Genomic DNA, 23,079 nt, shown 5'->3' with positions numbered 1-23,079 from the left:
TGTGTACTGCACTGTGTTTTCTGACATGTATGGGGGGTACTGAGCTGTATGTGTACTGCACTGTGTATACTGACATGTATGGATGGTGTACTGAGCTGTATGTGTGCTGTACTGTGTATACTGACATGTATGGGGGGTACTGAGCTGTATGTGTACTGCACTGTGTATACTGACATGTATGGGGGGTACTGAGCTGTATGTGTGCTGCACTGTGTATACTGACATGTATGGGGGGTACTGAGCTGTATGTGTGCTGTACTGTGTATACTGACATGTATGGGGGGTACTGAGCTGTATGTGTGCTGCACTGTATTTCCTGATATGTAAACAAATAATGCATTCTGTATGCAGGCCAACTAATCGGCTGACCAGCTAATCAATTATGAAAATGGTTGACAACTATTTTGATTAGTTGTTTCAGCCCTAGACTACTGCCTCTCATTCCACTATTGTTAGGTGGATTAGACTAGTCCTCATTTTAAGTCTATAGCCTGATGGATAAGTTTCCTTCCTTCCCTGTTAGGGCACACTCTACCAGATCTGTCAGTGCTTGAAGAGCTTTTCATTATTGGGCATCTGTTTCCCAAATATGCATGGCTGCTACCTGGTCTTCTGTTCACATTTTTTAAAGGGTTAAAAAAAAAAAAAAATGTACCCTCTGCCAGGGGTGTGAAACTCCATTTCATTGCCGGCAGCATCAGCATTATGGTTGCCCTCAAAGGGTTGGATGTATCTGTAGGACTACATACATTTTATCCAGGGCTCTTTTTTTTTTTTTTTTTTGTCAGAGAATAGGTGCAGGAACTTAACCCGCCACACTGGATCAAACTGTAAGTGTGGAGAAATTGCACAGTGGAGGATCTTAAAGGGGCAGTTATTACCAGGGGTGCATTCTGTGCGAAGTTCAGGGATACACTACGTACATTGTGCAGTATGTACTGAGTGCAGGGTTCAGGGGTGCACCATGTACACAGTGCAGTTTCAGCTGTGCCATATGCAAAAAGTTCAGGTATGTGCTACGTACAGAGTGCAGAGTTCAGCTTCCTTGCATCTCGCCTACCTGGCCCAGCTCTTGTAACTTCCGGCACTGTAGGTGGCTCTGCCTCTCTCTCTCTCACTTACACTTGCACACACTCACACTTACATCAGGGCACATATGGGGATCACAGTGCAGCTTACCATGTGATACCCCATCCTACACTGCACTTGCATCTCTTTTTGCGCTGCCATGAGGGCAAGACAGGCAGGGATCTGTCAAATCTGCTGAGAGGAAAGCTGTCCGTATAAACACAGAAGACTTCTATAAAAAAAAGGAAAGACCACATAAACTTAAACCATAGCAACACTCCCATCCCAACTATGCAGGAAAAAAAACAAAATAACTTTGCTCATGGGACTTTTAGGAGTGGTGCTACAAAGAATCCAACAACCTATATAAAAGGTACAACATTTATTAGAAATGTTTAACCTCTTAAAGACTGCCCAATGCAGATATACTGTACATGATTTTGTGCACAGGGTCTGGGGCATGTGACCTGTTCCCACTGTGATTGAACACAGCAAAAGCCAATCAGTGGTTCTGGCGGATATGATGATTGCCAGGACCCGCCGAACTTTCACAGGAGAGGCAGAGTGGCAGTTTGCCTATGTAAACGAGGCGGACAGCCATTCTGTCCGAGAGGAGTATGGAGATCTTTTGTTTCTGCTAAGCAGGAACACGGATCTCGGTCTTCCTCCAGTTAAGCCACCCCACACAGTTAGAAAGCACTCCCTATGAGCACACGTAACCCTTTGATTGCCCCATGATAACTCCTTCCCTGCCAGTGTCAGTACAGTGAAAGTGCTTTTTTTTTTTTTTTTAAAGCACTGATCACTGTATTAATGTCACTGGTCCCAAAAAAGTGTCAGGTGTCCAATTTGTCTGCCGCAATTTTGCAGTGCCGCTAAAAATCACTGATCACTGCCATTACTAGTAAAAAAAACATAAATTAAATAAAAATATCCCATAGTTTGTAGATGCTGATTTTTGTGCAAACCAATCAATATACGCTTATTTGGATTTTCCTTACCAAAAATACGTAGCAGAATACATATTGGCCTTGATGATTAATCAATTTGATTTTTTCTTTTTGGATATGTTTTATAGCAGGGGTATTAAATTAAAATTCATTAAGGTCCAGTCAGTAAAATTTTCTTCCAGCCGAGGCCTAAATCATATGTTTGACTCTCAACGGCACCTCTGCACAATGGCAAATGTGGCTCACTTTTGCATCCTCAGGATTTCACTTGAATGCTGTTGAGCAGCTGCTATCCTGCTCCTTTTTTCCATGATTGTTTGGCCATGTTCATGCAGGGGATTTTTACCGTTTTGACCCTTACTTTTGTGCCTGGGCCGGAGTCCATGCCTACACCATCAGCTTCCGGTTGGAACCATTCCTATTGATTCCTTTCCATAGTAGGAAGATCCTGGTGTCAATACGCGTATGATCCACATTATTCGGCGCCATCGCATCATTTCCGGTTCCGGCTCCAGGAGGATTTTATACTGTTCATTATGTGAGTACCTGTCTTATCGTTATGATAAACTTTTATCAAATGGTATCACACGATTGCTGCCCCCTTTTTCATCTCCTATGAGTGTACCACTCACCCCAATGCTCTGAGGGACCCCAAGGAGGATTTGGATAAGGACCCCTAGGAGGACCCCTGTGGGAGACCACACAGGATACCCTCATCCCCTTCCTTGGGAATCTAGTGAGGTCCCCAGGATACCTATTCGGGATTGCTAGGTCAAGAACCCCAGAGGGATCCTGGAACCACCAGAGAGATATACCTACATATTTATACCCGCTCTATACCCCTGTTTGAGGTGGGTATTTTTGCTGAGTGTGCTACTTACCCCAGGGATCACGAGCATCCCACCACTAAACCCACCACAGGGTTACCACTGTCACCATCCGCTAAGGATCCATGGGCTGTGCTGCATGATATAGATGGACTGTTTCCGCTATCTATATATAGTCACCATATATTTTTTGCACAATATTTATACACACTGCCACTTTATTCATTTATTTATCTTTTTATATTGAAGATTATATAGTGATCACCTGATATTTATTCACCTTTTTTGGATTTGTATATTTATGGTTTCATTATTCATCCGTCTGTTAGACCTATTTAAGTACTCACTACTATTGATTATTACCACGAGGGTTTGCACTCCTTAAGACACTGGCCACTCACATTTGTCACGCTGTTTTGCATCTGATCTGCTCTCTTGCACTACCATTGGTTTACTTTACCATTTATTTTTACTCTTTGTGTCTTTGACGTTTTTTATACACTCAATTTATCTACCCCCTTGGTAGTGGTTTATTTTAATATTTATTTGTCTTTGACCTTTTTTTATACACTACCAATTTATTAACCACCTTGACAGCGCCACACCCCTTGCTCTTTCTAGTTTTCTGTATATAACTGCGGTTATATTTGAGGGGGGCTGCAGCCCACTGTTTAGATTCACTTCCTTAGCGCAAGGTACACCTGTTTTCATCTTTGTCAACATTGATGCATACAAATCCAGAGAATCCTATCTGGGCTGTCTTCCAAAGAAGTGGGCATTGGCTCATGAGACTCGTAGAGAACATTGTCTTCTTGAATTGTAAATTATACACTTCAATAAATCAAGGGTGCTATGCCATATTCACGTTTGATATGTTGACATTGACGATATGATCTATTCTGAGCTACATTATTGTTTTTTGTTGTCCTTTTTTAAAATTTTTGTAATTTTGTACATTTTAAATATGTTGTTGGACTCTTTAGCACCACTCCTAAAAGTCCATGGACAAAGTTCTTTTTTTTAATTTTTATTCATAACACAGACTTCTGTCTTTGCAAGTGACAGTGGTGAGCAGAGGGCAAGAACTGGAGGTGGTGGAATGGAGTTCTGCCACGTTCGGCTGCAAAAAAGCCCTGGGTATAAAATAACCTGGTGGGCTGTATTTGGCATACAGGCCTTGTGTTTGACTCATGTTCCCCATGCCTTCCATGAACACTATTCCATAAATGCTTGGCGGGGAAGCAACCTCTCGCAGTACAGGAGTGAACGAGCATTGTGCTCTCCTCGGAGCAGATGAGCTTAGCAGCTATGACTGGAGAGAGAACATTGCAGCTGCTGAGTTTATCTGCACGTTTAGGACAGCGCTCTCTCCTCTCTAGGGTGCACTTGTCCTACAAGCACATCTTTCCTAGAGAAGCAGATCGGATGGAGCTGTAAAAATATTGTAAGTATTTGGTACAGATTTCAGGAGAGAAATTCATATTGTTAAAATTTGGTTAGGTTGCATATTACATATGAGACTAAGATCCCTTGTCCTGTAATGTACTTGAAGAAAGAAAAGGATTTTTTAGGCAAGACAGAAATCCTATTTCTTTTCCCAGTTTAGTACTCTTGAGGAGATTGCTCTTGTTCCCATGAGCATGGTGAACAGTGCCACTGTGAAACCCAACTGTTTGACTGTTACCAATCTGATATCTTCATGCTTGACAACCTTTTATAGTGTGGAGAAGGGAAAAGCCCTGGAAGTCACACATCTCCTTCAAAACCTGTAAGAAGGCATATGACAGCCTCAGCCTGGGCTCCAACCAGGCCATGCCCCCAATGCGTTCCACTCTGCCCAGGAGCTTAGTCATGGGCATAAGTATTCCATGCATGGATCGGGGGAAATGCATTATTGGTTGCTATTTTAATTAAGAAAAATGGGTATCCGGTGACCATTCGCCTTGAACTGGGACGACACGACCCTGCATGAAAAAAACTGACTAAAAAAAGCAGTAACTGTTAGGGCCCTTTCACATGGGCTTTCTGATCGGGTCTGCCTGTCAGTTTTTCAGACAGACCTGATCAGACCCTCCATTTTTACCCCTATGGAATGGTGGATGTCAGCAGTGACCTGTCCGCTGACACCCACCAATATCCTATCCGATCCTGTCTGCCAAATCCAGATGGATGTTGACCCTATTTTCTATCCGTCTGGAGGATCTGATAAGATGAAAACAGACAGGCGGTGCATTTTCATCCGATCTCCCTATAAAGGAGAGCAGGACTCAGAGGTCTGTCTCAGCACAGTGAGCGGAGACCAACCTGTCCTCCACCTGCTCAGCGGAGAACAGCTGAATGATCCCCGCCGAGCAAACGAATTCCGTCAAATGGAGGCTCCCAGTGTGAAAGGGTCCTTAGACAGGACAATTTGGTTTGTTGCAGGCTGCCGGGTAAGTGAGCTGGGAATTTTTCTTTGTTGTTTTTTTTTACATGCATCGCCCTTCCATATGCTCATTGCTGTTAGGCCAGGTATATGTTGGGGTGGTTGCTATTTGTTAATTGGTGAGGGGACGAACTGGATACTTTCACTGCCATTGTGCTATTGTTGGGTGTCTGGTGCGGGCCCCCTCCAGGCATAACTGCCCTCAATTTATCCGTTATTATATATGTGCTCCAACTTTGGAGACTCTCAAATAGAGTTAGGACTACAGTATACTGGATTGCCATGAAGTGGCCCTGCAACTTACACATATATTTGCAAATGTCTGCAAACTAAACCCTTGTTTTTAACATAAACTGTTGGACAGGACAGTGTTGCATGCTGGCTGGTAAGTGAGCTATGAATTTTTATTTTTTGACATGCGTCACCCTTCTATGTGCTTCTTGCTTCAAAGGCTAATTACAAGTTGGAGTGGTTGCTATTTGTACCATGCAATTAGATCATGTCAATTTTAAGATATGTTTGGTATCAGTTTACTCCATGAACCCCCCCCCCCCCACCTTTTTCCCCCAAAAAAATGTATGTTAGATTGCAAATGCATGTACTAAAATTTAAGTTAAATTTAGTGTATTTTGTTTCCCCAAAAAATGTTTGATAAACATGCAGAACTATGTGACATAAAAAATTGCAAACTGTTACAATTTTATTCTACAGCACCTTTGCTTTCAGAAAGTATATAATTGTTGGGGGGGGGGGTTAAATTATTAGCAGAAAATGCAGATTTGAAATGTGTAATTGCCCTGGTAGACAAGTGGTTATGTTGATTAGTTAATTATGTACTTTTGAAAAATATTGGATTAGCTGCACCTAGCTAACTAGAAAGAAGATAAAGGAACAGAGGCTGCGCACTATGTGGGTTTGCCTCCTAAAGCAATGAAACATCTCGTGTGGTGTGTACTTTTCATTACTAATGTGATGCGGAGTGTAAGCTGTTGGTAAGGGGGGGGGGGGGTTGCGCTCTGGAGAAACAAAGTTATTCAGTGCACACATTTTTGTCTTGTTTTGCAGGTCCTTGTGATGGAACCTCTCCAAATATTGAGTTTTCTCTTTGTTTTGCTGACCTTGGGGGAATGCTCAGACACCAACAAGCAGAAGAGAGACACTGCTTTTGAAATCTGTATCCATTAACTAACTGTTTTTTTGTTTTGTTTTTTTTATTCATTTTATGCACCGTTTTGGATAGCAATTGAAGTCTGTTCATTAGTAAATCAATGCAGCATCTTCTTGGCACAGAGCCAGCTGCTTTATTTGAAACTCTGATTTGTTCTAATTATCTGACATATAGGGAATAAACCGATAGTAGCAGACTGTAGTAATATTCAGCTGTGTTCCTAGTTCAGGAAAAATTTCTAGGGAAAGACATGCTTGCAAATTCTTGATAGATATACTGTGTGTGTGTGTGTGTGTGTGTGTGTGTGTGTGTGTGTGTGTATATACCGTATTTATCGGCGTATAACACGCACAATCGTATAACACGCACCTTCACTTTAAGAGGGAAGTTTTAGGAAAAAACATTTTAAATATTTAAAAATAACAGTACACTGCCCCTTTTCCATAAACAGCCCCCCTATACATTGAACAGTTTCCCCCCATGCACACTACATACCCCCTTTTATTACAAAGCCCCCTTTACATTGCACAGCCCCCCTGCACTCCCAGGAGACCCCCAGTCTCCTGGGACAGCCCTGACAGCGTACTCTAAAGTAAAAACAAAATCACTGACCGCCCCTTTCCATAGATGCTTCCTACAATGTGTCACTGTTGTTGTAAACCGATGCCTCTAAATACCTCAGTTGCTCCGTTCTTTCATGGCCGGTCATGTGACTGCTCTTCTCTGACTTTTAATGGCCGGTCATGTGATCGCTCTCCTCCACCAATCTGAAGCTACACTCAGAGGAGGAGGAGCTGGAGAAGGAGAGCAGCCAGCAAGAACAAAGTTAACCAGGTATTTAGAGGCAGCGTTTTTCAATGACAGTGATATACTGTAGTAAGGATCTATAAAAAGGGCTGGCAGTGATTTTTTCTTAACTGCAGAGTACGCTGGCAGGGCTGTCCCAGGGCCAGAAGAGGCCGGCCTAACACCCCTCCAATGTGTAGCACCCGGGGAGGACCGCCCCATCGACGACCATCCACCCCCCCGTTGGAAAAAAAATATTGGCGTATAACACACACTCACTGTTTGCACTATATTTTCAGGGGAAAAAAGTGCGTGTTATACGCCGATAAATACGATATATACACACACTGCCTTGAAAAAGTATTCATACCCCTTAGGCAGGCCAGGAATAAAGTCGTGGAGAGGTTTAAAGCAGGGTTAAGTTTAAAAAAAAATATCCCAAGCTTTGATCATCTCACGGAGCACTGTTCAATCCATTCTCCGAAAATGGAAAGAGTATGGCACACCTGCAAACCTACCAAGACATGGCCGTCCACCTAAACTTACAGGCAACGGAAGCATTATTCAGAGAAGCAGCCAAGAGGCCCATGATAACTCTGGAGGAGCTGTAGAGATCCACAGCTCTGGTGGGAGAATCTGTTCACAGGACAACTATTAGTCGTGCACTCAACAAGTCTGGCAAGAAAAAAGCCATTGTTGAAAGAAAGCCATAAGAAGTCCCGTTTGCAGTTTGCGAGATGCCATGTGGGGGACACAGAAAATATGTGGAAGAAAAGGTGCTCTGGTCAGATGAGACTGAAATGTAACTTTTTGGCCCAAAAGCAAAACGCTATGTGTGGCGGAAAACTAAGACTTACGTAAACCTAAAAATAAAATTGCCACAATAGCTTTACCTCGGTTAAAAATAGGTTTGGGTTAATATGAAAATGTAAGAAACCCCGTTACCGAATCATGAACCGTCAACCCTCTAGTACAGGGGGGCATGATGCTCTAGGTTGGCAACAACATACAAATAAAGGCAATAGAATCATCAAAAAGGAATCAACCAGGTTGCAAAAATATAAATCGCTTTATTGCAAAATATCCAAAAATTATATATGAAAACACCTCCACCATTACAATAAAATTTAAAATGACAATGTTGTCACCAGACAGGCAGCTACTGCAGGCTTGCTTCCACCCACAATCCTACACATAAGCCAGAATTTGATTAGTATAAAGCAAGGGTAAAAAAACTACAATGATTGGGGTTATATTTCCAGAACCATAGGTTGCAGTCCTGCAACTAACACTGCACATCACCCTGAACACACCATCCCCACCTTGAAACATGATGGTGGCAGCATCATATTGTGGGGCTACTTTTCTTTAGGAACAGGGAAGCTTGATGGGAAGATGGATGGAGCCAAATACAGGCCAATTGATAAAAGAAAACCTGTTAGAGTTTGCAAAAGACTTGAGACTGGGGCAGAGGTTCACCTTCCAGCAGGACAATGGCCCTAAACCTACATTGGGGAAAATAATTATTTGATCCCCTGCTGATTTTTTACGTTTGCCCACTTACAAAGAAATTAAGGGTCTATTTTTTTTTTTTATTTTTTTTTATATATAATATAGGTGTATTTTAAATGATAAAGATAGAATATCAACCAAAATCCAGAAAAAAAAAACATGATACAAATGCAATAAATGCAGTTCAGTGAGTAAAAATAAGTATTTGATCCCCAAGCAAAACATGACTTATTACTTGGTGGAGAAACCCTTGTCAGCAAGCACAGAGATAAGACGTTTCTTGTAGTTAGTGACTAGGCTTGCACACATCTCAGGAGGGATTTTGGTTCACTCTTCTCTAAATCGTTAAGGTCTCTTGGCTGTCGCTTGGCAACTCGGAAGGTTCAGCTCCCTCCATAGATTTTCTATAGGATTAAGGTCTGGAGACTGGCTAGGCCACTCCATGTGCTTCTTCTTGAGCCACTCCTTTATTGCCTTGGCGGTATATTTTCGGTCATTGCCATGCTAGAAGACCCTTCCATGACCCATCTTCAGTGTTCTGGCTGAGGGAAGAAGGTTCTCATCCAAGATTTTACAATATATGGCCCTATCCATTGGCACCTCAATGCAACAAAGTCGGCCTGTATCTTTAGCAGAGAAACAGCCCCAAAACATAATGTTTCCACTTCTGTGCTTGGCTGTAGAGATGGTATTCTTAGGGTCATAGTCAGCATATTTCTTCCTCCAAACACAGTGAGTCCCCCTTTTCAATAAGGCACATATACAGTCAGTATACTTATTTTACTCACTGATTTGCAACTTAATTTATAGCATTTGTTCTATGTGTTTTTTCTGGATTTTTGGTTGATATTTTACGCTATAATTTTAAATGCACCTATGACAAAAATTATAGACCCTTCATTTCTTTGTAAGTAGGCAAACTCACAAAATCTGTAGGGGATCACATTTTCCCCACTGTACAGCCAGGGCTACAAAGGAATGGATTAGATCAAAGCATATTTATGTGTTTAAATGGCCCTGTCAAAGTCCAGACCTAAATCCAATTGAAAATCTGTGGCAAGAATTGAAAATTGCTGTTTACCTGACAGAACTTGAGCTATTTTGCAAAGAACGGGCAAACATTTCCCTCTTTACATGTGCAAAGCTGGTAGAAACATGCCAAAAAAGACTTGCAACTGTAATTGCAGCGTAAGGTATTAAAGTATTTAGTTTAGGGGGGCTGAATACAAATGCACATCACACTTCTCAGATATTTATTTGTAAAACAAATTTTGAAAACCATTTATAATTTTCCTTCCGCTTTACAAATATGTGCCACTTTATGTTGGTCTATCACATAAAATCCCAATAAAATACATTTACGTTTTTGGTTGTAACCTGACAAAATGTGGAAAATTTTCAGGGGTTATGAATGCAGGTGATATAGACTGTGACCCTTCTTTTATAATTCTGCTCCTTTGATTTTTAAGCTTTTTAGCACAATAGTCCTCAGTGCTGGCATTCTCTAAGAAAACTGTCTTTTTTTTTTTTTTTTTTTTTTAGTTTTTACAAACAGATTTTTTGTGTACAGTTAAGTCCTTGACAGATTGCAGATAAGAAGCTTTTTGAGGTAAAGAGAAAGGATCAGATCAATGCCCTAAATAACCTGATTGAGCTAAATGATGTCAACCAACAATACAAGATTATTGATATCATGCTAAAAGGCCTTTTTAAGGTGAGAATTTTCGAAAAACACTAAATGTCTGATGATACTTAAAATCTGTCTAGAAATTATGAAAAGAAAAGTCCTACCAAATAGTGCTTTTGTACCAAAAATCTTGATCATTTTATATGCCCTGTTGTGGAAATTCCTGGTTGAGACACTGAAAATATAAAGGAACTCCGCGTATGCAAGCACAGATTCACAGAGTGCGAGCTCTGTGTGTAAACTAACATTCTATTTTATAAACGATGATTCTATTTTATACAGAAAGTAAGAAGGGGTGGTGTGAGATGGTATTAAAGACTAGCGAATAGAATGTCACATTTCATATGTCATCAACTGTGCCTGACAGTTGCAAAAACTGAAACCTAAAGGGAGGGTGAGAAAGCAAACTTCTAGGAAATTTACAGATGAAAGCTGAAGATCCTGGGAGCTGCACATCAGAAAAAGACCTGTTCTGTGAAAACAAGTGGCAGTCTCAGCCCTGACCCCCTTAGGCCACGCTCCCAACATGCTTCACTCTGCTCACTGGGCGGAGTGAACCTCGTTGGTGGGCGTAGCCTGACCGGTCCAGTCTGAGACTTCCACTTGTCTACTCTACACACAGCAGGTCATGTTCTGATGTGTGGCTTCTGGGATCTTCAGTGCTTATCTGTCCCTGTTTGGAGCTTATCTGTCCCTGTTTGGAGCATAGGCAGGCTCCTTCCTAGCAGCCTGAGCGGCTCACATACATACCATGGATTCTAGGAAATGTAGTCCGTGTGCTTAAAGTGATTGTAAAGGTTTGTTTGTTTTTTTTTTAATAACAAACATGTTGTACTTGCCTGCTCTGTGCAAGGGTTTTGCACAGAGCAGCCCCGAACCTCTTCTGGGGTGCCCTGGCGTCGATTTTGGCTCCTCTTCATCGGGTGCCCCCTTGGAGAGCCGCTTTCCATGGGGGCACCCATGCAAGCGTGCTCCCGAGTCTATTTACACAGACAAAAGGACTCGGCCCGCCCCTTGCTCTCGTGTCACTGGATTTGATTGACAGTAGCGGGAACTTCTGGGCTCGTGCTCGTCGCTGGAATGTTCAGGTAAGAGTAAGGGGGGGGGTCTGGGGGGTAGTTGCAACCAAGAAGCAGTTTTCCTGAGCTCCTTTCCCAACCGCTGATCTCTTTGGGCGGCCGACTTCTGGGTCCTGATCGCCGGCCGCAGTCATTGACCGGGCGGGGATGACATCACTACTCCCGCGCACTTGCATGAGTTCAGTCAGATTCGGCATTGCCAAATTTGTACAGTGAGCTGCACCTGTGCAAGTACTGTACAAGGACGGACAGGCAGGTAAGTAGTTTTAATGCAGAAGAGACAAAGCATGTCTTTTCTGCATTCAAAATCCTGCCTGTCCTCCAATTTTAACTCCTTTCCCTTAAGTTCCACTTTAGGAGAAGTACACAGAGACATTGCAAGCAATATGGAATCTAGGTCAGCCCCATGCCTTGTTGGTGGCAGTCTTGTTTTAGGGTATTGTACAGTAATGTACATATGTACATTTCTTTAAAACTGCAAAACCAGTTAGAGTCCTCCATATTGATGTGTAATTCAGTGTATTAAAAAATATATATAGTGGGAAAGTAATTTTTGATTCCCTGCAGATTTTGTAAGTTTGGCCACTTACAAAGAAATAAAGGGTCTATAATTTTTATCATAGGTGTAGAGCTGCACGATTCTGGCCAAAATGAGAATCACGATTTTTTAGCTTGGAATAAAGATCACGATTCTCTCACGATTCTCTGTGTAACAAAAAAAAAATTGGGATAACTTTACTGTTACGTTTTTTTTTTTTTATTAAAGTCTATTAATTGCGTTTGAAAGACTGCTGCGCAAATACAGTGTGACATAAAATATTACAACAATCGCCATTTTATTCTGTAGGGTCTCTGCTAAAAAAAAATATATAAAATGTTTGGGGGTTCTAAGTACTTTTCTAGCAAAAAAAACTGATTTTAACTTGCAAGCAACAAGTGTCATAAAAAGATCCAGTCTTTAAGAGGTTAAACTTCCTTTCTCCCTGGCAGAGGGAAGGAAAAGATACAAATGTAATCATTTTTGTTTATAGTTACTGGGAGATGCTGATAGCCTTTTGCCCGGAGGCTTTTTTTTTTTTTTTTTTCCACAGCTGTTCTCTGCTATGCAGCTATGCAAAGAATCGAGCATATTTCAGGGTTAGATCGTCAGGAGGGGTGAATCGAGATCGCGATTTTCATACGATTAATCGTGCAGCTCTACATAGGTGTACTTTTTTTTTTTTTTTATCAGAAAAAAGAACTTTAATTGAGTATGGCATAAGGCAATAAAACATTGCACAAGAGGTACATAAATTGCATCAAGTAAAATACACAACCATACAGGATTCCAGAATACAATGTTTTCCAGTACAAAATGAACTCCATAAAAAAGAAAAAGCAGCATTGCCATTCCATACACATCATTGAATAAGACCTAAAAAGTAAAAACCATAAAAGCAACCAAACGCTCATTGCTGCTAACATTTCAGCTGCCAAAAACACTCCACCACCTACATAAGCAAGCGATTTAAGACAAGTTGAGGAATTGCTACTGCAGAGGAAGCCAACCAGGAACCCCATATGTTCTCAAATTTCAGAGGAGCTTTCCTGTGATAAGTGTGTTTTTCACATATCCGAATAGAATTGACAGAGTGGATCCACTGCGCACCAGTGGGGGGTTGGAAGACATCCACACTCTAGCGATCAGCTTTTTAGCTAAGTATAGAAGTCCGAGTAGAGCCACAAGAATATGTGGATGGTAAAGCGTTTTATCCAAGCCGCCCAATAAGCACACCAGCGGATCCAACTGAATCTGAACCTGGTAAACTCTATTAATAGTGGACACTACAAACTGCCAGTATCGTACCAATTTGGGGCATTAGGTGTACTTTAATAGAGGCAGAAAATCAACCAAAAATCCAGAAAAAAATACAATACAAATGTTAAAAATTGAGTTGCAGTTCATTGAGTAAATTTAGGTATTTGATGTGTGTGTGTGAGAGCGAGAGAGACGGGGGGTTATATGTGTGTGCGTGTGAGAGAGAGGGGGTTATATGTGCGTGTGAGAGAGAGAGAGGGGGGGTATATTTGTGTGTGTGTGAGGGAGGGAGAGAGGGGGTTATGCGTGTGTGAGAGAGAGAGGGGGGGGGGGTTATATTTGTGTGAGAGAGAGAGGGGGGTATGTGTGGGAGAGGGGGGTGTAAGAGAGAAAGAGGTGTGTGTGAGAGAGAGGGGTGTAAGAGAGGGGAGGTTGAGAGAGAGGAGGGTTGTGAGAGAGGGGACAGAGGGAGAAGGGTGCAAGAGGGGGGCTTGAGAGAGAGAGGGAGGCAAGAGGACACAGAGGGATGGAGGGCAGGCTGAGAGAGAGAGGGGGGAGCTGAGAGAGCGAGACCTCTAGCTCTGTGCTTATCTGCAGTCCCTGCTCTGCCCCCTTATCCCAGTCTTTATGTGCAAGTAGTCTGTGTATGGTCGTGCCTGATACCTTCCATGCCAGTCTCTGTTCTTGATCCGGGGGTGCTCTCTGATCTGTTCCAGCCGCTCCCTGGCATCCTGTGCCTCCCAGCCATCCTCATTTTTTTGGACCGCCTCCTTGACCTCCTGCGCCCATTGCTTGCCTCTTCTAGGGTCAAGGAGGCAGTGAAGCTCTTCTCTCCCTCCTGGGCTCGCAGTCCTGTTAACCTTCCCCACGGAGGCTGCGGGCTGCCCACTCACTCGCTCGCCATGTGCCGATATATTCCTGCAACTTGACCTTGCAGCGGTTTGCCGCCACCAAACCTGAACTCTCCATAGACTCTTGTGTGCCCACAGAGATGGCTCTGCATGCAAGCTGTGGTACGTGTGTGCCATGGGTTAGCCATCGTTCTATAGGAATAAGGTATGAAGACTGACTAGGCCACTCCGTGACCTCAATGTGCTTCTTCTTGAGCCACTCCTTTGTTGCCTTGGTGGTATGTTTAGGGTCATTGTCATGCTGGAAGACCCAAGCACGACCCATCTTCAGCCTTCTGGCTGAGGGAAGAAGGTTCTCATCCAAGAATTTACAATACATGGCCCCATCCATTGGCCCCATCAATGCAGCAAAGTCAGTCTGTACCTTTTTTATCAGAGAAACAGCCCCAAAGCATGTTTCCACCTCTGTGCTTCACTGTAGGGATTGTGTTCCTACAGATGGCAGAGAACTCATCACCAGGATTACCTGTGGCTTCCCTGCAGCTTATCTTTTCCTATTACTGACCTCGTCTCTTTCACGAGGTGGCCATCTTGTTAGAGGCAGGGTTTTGCTTCCCCATGTCAGGAAAGATCGAACAGTAGTGACTTCACCAAATCTAACTCCAAATCTACTGAGAGACAAAAGCCGTAGTGCTTTAGATTTACAGCTATAAGGCTGTAGGCTTAGGTGCACCTAGGCAACATGACCTACTAGAAAGTGCTCTATTTTCAGGAAACCTTATAGGAAAAAGGTGATTTATACAGCGCTCTGCCTGGGCACATTAAAAGCTTCTATATGTTCCCTATAACAAAGCAAGCTGTCACTAAGTTCAGTTCTACTTTGAGCCCGCTAGCAACTTGCTTAAAGTTGACATTAATTACTCCCGCTAAGATTCCTCCCTGTGCTGGAACTGGGACTGAAATGCACCTAAAAGCCTTATGCACATTGGGTGTTTGCCAAGCTCTCCTGAATGCCTTTCTCCTGGCACGAGAAATTCCGCGTTAAAAACCTGCCTAAAGCCACGTCTTTATGTAAAAGCACAAGATTTTCAGTGCACACATTCCTGAAATTGGTTTTAGATGTAAATGGGTGCTGCAGTGACCACTGGCTGGGAATCGGACATTCAAAGCGAGAAATGTCACCAACACACCAAGTATTTACAGAACAGGTCTAAAGCTTTATTTAGCGACCACATCCTAGCGAATAGCGATGTTTCAGAGCCAAGCAGGAGCCCTTCATCAGGTGGGTGACAGTGCAATGCTAAACAGAATATTTATAGAGAACCATCCGCCAATCGGTGAAAATAAATTAGTTATAGCCCACTACTGGTGTCGTCATAATAATGTCATAAATGTCATTAAAAAAAATGACATAGCTGCTAAGAACATAACAGCTGGAATTCTAATAACCTAAAAACCTAAAAGTTTAATCATATAGTGAAGGATAGGTTGCAAGCAAGTTGCATGGCTGCTCAAAATGTAATAATTGAATGCAGAATAACAATTCTGATGAGGCATCTGGTTTCACCCGATCACATTGGGTAAAGAAAGTCAAGTGTGGGGCTTGGCTTGCAGCTGATGTAGACGGACCTGCCGAGCGCTCTCTCTGCCACTGATCTTGACATTCATCCTGATAATTGCAGTATCCGCTACCATCCGTCGTATATACTTACCTCCCCGATCTCCTACCGCCTGTACCTACCTGCCGGCTGTGTGTCCAGTGCTGAGGTGATGTCTCGGAGGGGCAGGGCCTACGGATCCCGCTTCCCAAGATGGCGCCCGACCACCCCGCTCCGCCAGTGAGGCCGCGATGAAACTCTTTGCTAAATCTTCCTCAAAGGAGACCCCACACAGGCCTCCTCCTGGTCCTGAGGATCCCGGTGCCCTGCCTGTGGAGACGGAGGAACCCTGGCCCGCGGATGTGGCCTCTACTGCCTCCTGGGATGCCGCGAGTACCGCTCCCCTCCCTGGGCCTGATCCAGACCGGGATGTTGTAGCTGAGGACTCCCCCGAACCCACATTGCGGGATATCTTTACGGCTGTTACATCTTGCAACAAGGCCATACATGTTCTTACTTCTGAGCTTTTAGGGGGTGAAGGTGGAAGTGAATCTAGTGAGACAGGACATGCAAAAGCTGCGGGACCGTACTGCTGCCATTGAAGATAGATTGGGAATTGTAGAGGATGACCTGACGCCATTATAGCGGGATGTGCATCATATGCAACTTCTTACAACGGGACACTCCTCCTGCCTGGAGGATATGGAAAATAGGCTCCGCCGTAACAATATTAGGGCGGTGGGCATCCCTGAAAAAGCAGAGGGTAAAGACCCTGTCACTTTTATGGAGAACTGGCTGCTTAACTCTTTTGGCAGAGATGCATTTTCTCATATGTTTGCAATTGAAAGGGCCCACAGAGTTCCTGTTAAACCACCACGCCCTGGTGAACCCCCACACGCATTTTTGTTTAACCACTTGCCGACCGCCGCACGACTATTTACTGCGGCGGTCAGCCCCTCACAGGCAAAGTGACATAGGGCTACGTCGCTAGCCTCGGAGGCTCTGGGGAGCGTGCGCGCCCCGCCAGTGGCGCGCTCACGCTTGGTCACGGACCCCCCCCCCCCTCCGCGTGTGTGCCCGGTGGTCCGTTACTCCGGGAGAAAGGCAGGCGGCTAATGTAAACAAAGCCGCCTGTCATTCTTCCCTGGGTAAGAATGGAGATCATACGGTTCTGCTATGTAGGACCGTTGATCTCTCTTCTTACACCAGTAGCCACATCCAATCAGTTAGAATCACGCCCCTAGGGACACACTTAACCCCTCCCTCTCAAAAAAAGTTAACCCCTTCACTGCCAGTGTCATTTTTACAGTAACCGTGCATATGTATAGCACTGATTACTGTAGTAATGTCACCCCAAAAGTGTCAAAAATGTCAGTCAAGGGTCTGATCTGTCCGCTGCAATGTCTCAGTCCCGCCAAAAAAATTGCAGATCGCCGCCATTACTCGTTTAAAAACAAAAATGACAAAAATCTTTCCCTTAGTAACCGCAATAACTTTTGCGCAAACCAATCAAAATACGCTTTTTGCGTTTTTTTTTTTTTTTTTTTTTTAACAAACCTATGTAGCATAAAACAAATTGGCCTAAAAGGGTTAAAAAATTTTGATTTTTACATTTTTTTGGGGGGAATTTCATATAAAAAAAATGTGAAAAATATTATTTTTTGCAAAATTTACACACTTTTTTGTTTATAGCACATGATCAAAAAATCGCACAGGTGATCAAATACCACCAAAAGAAAGCTCAGTTTGTGGGGAAAAAAGGACATCAAATTCGTTTGGGTACAGCGTTGCACGACTGCGCAATTGTCCGTTAAAGTCACGCAGTGCCGAATCGCAAAATAGGCCCTGGTCAGGAAAGGGGTAAAATCTTGGTTAAGCTCCTTAATTATGAGGATAGAGATGCCTGTCTGTTCCTTGCCCGCACTAAAGGTGACCTCATGAAGATAGATAATACGCACATTTCTTTTTATTCTTTTTAACCGGACTTCTCTGCGGAAGTGCATCAACGCAGGACCAAATTCACTGATGTTAAGAAGAGTTTGCGGAGATTCACGGTCAATTATGCCATGTTATACCTGGCCCGTTTGCAGGTGGTTGCAAACCATAAAACCCATTTCTTTGACAACCCCATTGCTGCATCTAGCTGGCTGGACAGAATGGAGCCCACCCTGGAGAGGGCTCGTGCTGTGCCGTCCTAATGGAAAGCCTTTCTTGTCTCTTCATATTGGGAGGAAGTCTGTCTACACCTTGCTGCTTGAACACTTTCTGCACATACCACTGTTTTTTGGCGGAGAGTGAAAAGTAATGAATCCAATTGGGTTCTTTGCCTTGCTCGGAACTGTGGCTACTATAAGTTCCTCAAGTCTTTTGCTGAGACGTTGGGGCCCCCTCCCCTCTCTGTCCTATGAGGGCATCTGCTGCGGGGTATAACCCCTTTCCTTGCTGTTTTTTTATGATCAAGGATTATACTATGTTTTTGTCCGTTATGTACTGTGTGTTTTTTTTTTTTTTTTTTGCTGACTGCCTCACCTGTTGTGAGCACTTGGCTGCCATTTTGTTTGGATTTTTATTGCTGCTGCCAATCGCCTTACACCTTTCTTTGGATGAGGAGACTGCCACCATCTACTTTATTGCCGCCTGTATGCTGCCCCTGCTCTTTTTTGGGCTTTTATGGCTCTCTTCTTGGGCTACATGGGACGATCTGTCTTTTGCTGTCCCCTTTTCCCTGACTCCTTCTGGTATTATTTGCCGTACTGATTTCCATTCTGTTGTGCTAGGTTTATGCTTTGCTCCTCATGTCTACATGTACTATGGCTAGTCACTGTGCTTTGGTCTCCTGGAATGTCCGCGGACTGGGTGATAGTGTGAAGTGGGTGGCGTTGTTCTCTTCTTTAAAGAGGTATGCTCCTGCTGTGGTGTGCTTGCAGGAGACCCACCTGCAGGCCTCAACCCTCCCTCTGCTATGTCGCCTTGGATACAGCACCCAGTTTCACTCCACCCACTCCGCTTACTCTATGGGGGTCAGTATATTACTTTCTGATAATGCACCCTTCCAATTGTTGTCCTCCAAGATTGATGACCAGGGTAGATATATTTTTCTCTTTTGTAAGCTACATTATTTTCAATATGTATTGGCTAATTTTTATGTACCCCCGCCATTTTCCCCCGGAGGTACTCCAAGCCTTGGCTCAATTTATGGGTCCCTACTCGACTATACCTGTTGTGGTCTTGGGGGACTTCAACAATGTACTAGATAAGGGTCTGGATAGGTTCCGCACGGGTGCCGGTTCTCAGAGTGCCTCGGGTCCTACCCCCTTTTCCCGCCTTTTGACGGAATTGGGCTTACAGGATGTGTGGCGGAGTAAGAACCCGAACGTACGTTGTTACTCCTGTTACTCAGCCTCATACAAGGGTCTCTCTCGCATTGACTTTTGCCTAGGTAATGCTGTTGCCTGCTCTATGATTCACACTGTACGCTATGCCCCTTGAATTATCTCCGATCATTCACCTCTTATAGTACAATTGGGGAGGGGGGGGGGCTGCTGCCTGCTGGTGCCCGGGCGTGGAGGGTTAGCCCCTTTTGGCTCGCTCTTCTGCCTGCTGATGATCCCATTTCTCCGGCCTTGCGTGATTTCCTCTTACATAATGAGGACTCGGCAACGCCTCTGGTAGTATGGGATACCTTGAAGGCGCATCTTAGGGGGATTCTCATTACTCATATTTCGGCCATTAAATCTAAGACTAAGGACTAGGAGAATCAGATATTTGCTAGAGCCGGAGAGGCGGAGCTGGCGTTTGTGTCCGACCCTACTCCTGCACATGAACGGCCTTGGCTAGAGGCCCAGGCCCTTTATAAACAGATCTCTATTAATGCTGCAGAAAATAAATGCTTTTTTATTCAACAGCGTTACTTTAATGAAGGGGAAAATACTGGACATTTACTAGCTGTTATTGCCAAGGCACAACAGAGTGCCTCGCACATAGCAGTAGTTCAGGCACCTGATGGTACGCTAGTTCCGGACCCGGTCCGAGTTGCGTCGGTATTTACCAATTTATTTTAGAGACCAGTATTCCTCTAGGGTCTGCCCTTCTGAGGCGGCCCTGGAGGACTTCTTGGTCAATTGTGAGAGACCTCAAATTTCATGGTCTTAGCGGCGGGAACTGGGTAGACCCCTGACTGTTGAGGAATTGTCTCTGGCCGCCTCCCAGATGTCAAATAATAAGTCGCCCGGAGCTGATGGCTTCCCTGCCGAGCTCTGCAAAACTTACGGGGACACCCTCCTCCCAGCCTTGCTGACTACCCTGAATGAGGCCCACAGAGTAGGTGAATTGCCAGATTCCATGCGTGAGGCAATAGTGGTGGTTATTCCTAGACCTCGTAAGGACCCGATACACCTGGACTCCTATAGGCCTATATCCTTACTCAACACGGATGTCAAGCTGGCCAACAGATTGGCGAAAGTTGTCTCTAACTTAGTGCATGTTGACCAGTCAGGATTTATCCCTGCCAGGTCGACGTCCTTGAATCTTCGTAAGCTGTTTTTTAAACCTTCAAGTTCCAGTTGATAATCCGGGGAGCAGTGCCATTTTTTCACTTGACGCTGCCAAAGCTTTTGACAGCGTCGAGTGGCAGTATTTGTGGGTGGTGTTGGGTCGGTTCGGATTGGGAACTGAGTTAATTTCCTGGGTTAAATTACTCTACATTGGGCCTAGGGCTCGCATTAGAATTAATGGGTCCCTCTCTGATTTATTTTCCTTATACTGGGGTACTAGACAGGGCTGTCCCCTCTCCCCCTTGCTGTTTGCTCTGGCGATTGAACCTCTTGCGATTATGATTAGAGACCCCCTCTATAGTGGGTTTTCGCCACGGGAATAGGGAGGATAAGATCTCCCTCTGTGGATGATGCCTTACTTTATCTGGGGGACCTTGAGGGTTCCCTGCGGGAGGTCATGTCCCTCATTACACGATTTGGCACATTTTCTGGCTTCGCCATTAATTGGGACAAATCGGTTTTGCTTCCTCTAGACTCCCTCCCGGTGACACTGCCCCCTGCTGTCTCTCAGCTACAGATGGTCTCCACCCTTAGATATCTTGGTGTGGTAGTTTCTGCTAACCCTAGAGATTATATTACTCTGAATCTTAAACCTCTCCTCCTCCGTTTTCGTGCTAAATGTGCTAGTTGGAGTAAACTTCCCCTTACTGTTACAGGTCAGGTAAACTTAATTAAAATGATCTAGGCTCCTCAACTACTCTATATCCTACATAACTCCCCGATGTGGATACCTAGATACTGGTTCGATCGGATAGACTCCCAATTCCGGGCACTTATATGGCGGGGTGGTGCGGCTCGGTTGAAGCTTGCTACCCTGCAATATCCTAAAGATAGGGGTGGGTTGGCCCTTCCTCATACCCAAATGTACTTTTTTGCGTCATAGTTACAGCACTTAACGGGCTTTGCTCACACTGACTGCCTCGGAGTACACCTTCTCTTTGATGGAAATGGGGTTCCCTGAGTTACCTCCCCACTGTCCTACCTCCCACCTTTTTGTTGGAAGGCGGTAAAGCAGAATCTGGGTCTCTCCGGCTTCTTTGCTCATACCCCTCTGTGGAATAATCGCTTCTATGGAGAGGTTGCTAGGCTGGGTACCTTCCCTGGGTGGATCCGGACTGGGGTTAAATATTTTTCCCAGTTGTGCGGCCATGCTATTAAATAAGCCTTTGGCTCAGTTGCAGACCGAATACCCACAACTTGGAAATTGTCTATATAATATATGCGTTTTATCTCACGCACTCCGGAGTCAGGGTCGACATACCCCTCTGAGGTTAATTGAATCTTCATTTTTGGAATCTATTTTTAGGGACAGCGAGAAAAAAGGTATCATTTCTTGAATATACACCACTTTATTATCTTCCCTACAGGATCCTTCCCTGCTTCCCTGCAGGGCGAAGTGGGAAAGGGATCTTGGCCCCATTGATGGTGATCGCTGGGGACACTGGTCACTGTATCTGCTAGCCATAAACTGTCCCACCTGTTTGTGCTACACCGTACTTATAGAACCCCGAGACGTTCCTCACCCCTGTGTCCCAAATGTAAATTGCATACAGGTGATTTTATTCATATGCTATGGAAATGCCCCAAATTGGTACGATACTGGCAGTTTGTAGTGTCCACTATTAATAGAGTTTACCAGGTTCAGATTCAGTTGGATCCGCTGGTGTGCTTATTGGGCGGCTTGGATGAAATGCTTTACCATCCACATATTCTTGTGGCTCTACTTGGACTTCTATACTTAGCTTAAAAGCTGATCGCTAGAGTGTGGATGTCTTCCAACCCCCCCCCCCCCCCCCAGTGGATCCACTCTGTCAATTCTATTCTAATATGTGAAAAACACACTTATTATCACAGGAAAGCTCCTCTGAAATTTGAGAACATATGGGGTTCCTGGTTGGCTTCCCCTGCAGTAGCTCCTCCTCAACTTGTCTTAAATCGCTTCGCTTGCTTATGTGCTTATGTAGGTGGTGGAGTGCTTTTGGCAGCTGAAATGTTAGCAGCAACGAGCGTTTGGTTGCTTTTATTGTTTTTACTTTTTATGTCTTATTCAATGATGTGTATGGAATGGCAATGCTGCTTTTTCTTTTCTATGGAGTTCATTTTGTACTGGAAAACATTGTATTCTGGAATCCTGTATGGTTGTGTATTTTACTTGATGTAATTTATGTACCTCTTGTGCAATGTTTTATTGACTTATGCCATTCTCAATTAAGTTCTTTTTTCTGATTAAAGAAAGTCCTGCAGTCTTTGCATCCCTGGTTGCTAGGCACTCCTGTGGGTGTGAGTGCCATCATCCAATAACACTGTTCGGTACGTGCATGAGCACTAAGGCCTTTATGTCACAGCCCATAAAACAGCAGGCAAGCTGCCAGTGTCATGGAAACCCATACAAGGGTACACAGACTAAAGCCTGATTCCAAAGGTTGGAATTTTTAAAAAGAAAAATAACAAACATGTTATACTTACCTGCTCTGTGTAATGGTTTTGCATCCCTGATCCTCTTCTTTTTGGGTCCCCTGCCGGTGGCCATGGCTCCTCCTCCCTGCCAAGTGCACCCGATAACAAGCCTCTTGCGGTTTGGCCCCGTCTGTAATGGTGCTGGTGGCTGAGCCTGACGTGCAGAGGTAGCCTCGTGGGATCTGGTACAACAGGAACACGGACGGGTCACACTGGTGGTAGACACGGGCTAGTCTGAGGTGCGGAGTCTAAGTGCTAGCTGGTTTTCACTAGAGCCCCTGATGGTGGGGATAGACTGCGCTGCAAGCTAACACCAGGTC

The 23,079-nt window shown here is 44.2% G+C and overlaps 1 protein-coding gene across 1 annotated transcript in view; it reads left to right on the top strand.

Moving 5' to 3' along the window:
• CCDC134 (coiled-coil domain containing 134) overlaps positions 1-23,079 on the top strand; it is a 109,527-nt gene that overhangs the window by 30,713 nt on the left and 55,735 nt on the right. Inside the window, exons 2-3 of the mRNA XM_082265048.1 lie at positions 6,336-6,444; positions 10,329-10,450. Coding sequence (XP_082121174.1) covers positions 6,345-6,444; positions 10,329-10,450 — 222 coding nt within the window. The 5' untranslated portion in view covers positions 6,336-6,344. The remainder of the gene's footprint in view (positions 1-6,335; positions 6,445-10,328; positions 10,451-23,079) is intronic.

Source organism: Pelophylax lessonae, assembly GCF_965119305.1.
Source record: "Pelophylax lessonae genome assembly, chromosome: 8".
Classification (NCBI taxonomy): Eukaryota; Metazoa; Chordata; class Amphibia; order Anura; family Ranidae; genus Pelophylax; species Pelophylax lessonae.
This window is presented reverse-complemented; position numbering and strand designations above follow the sequence as displayed.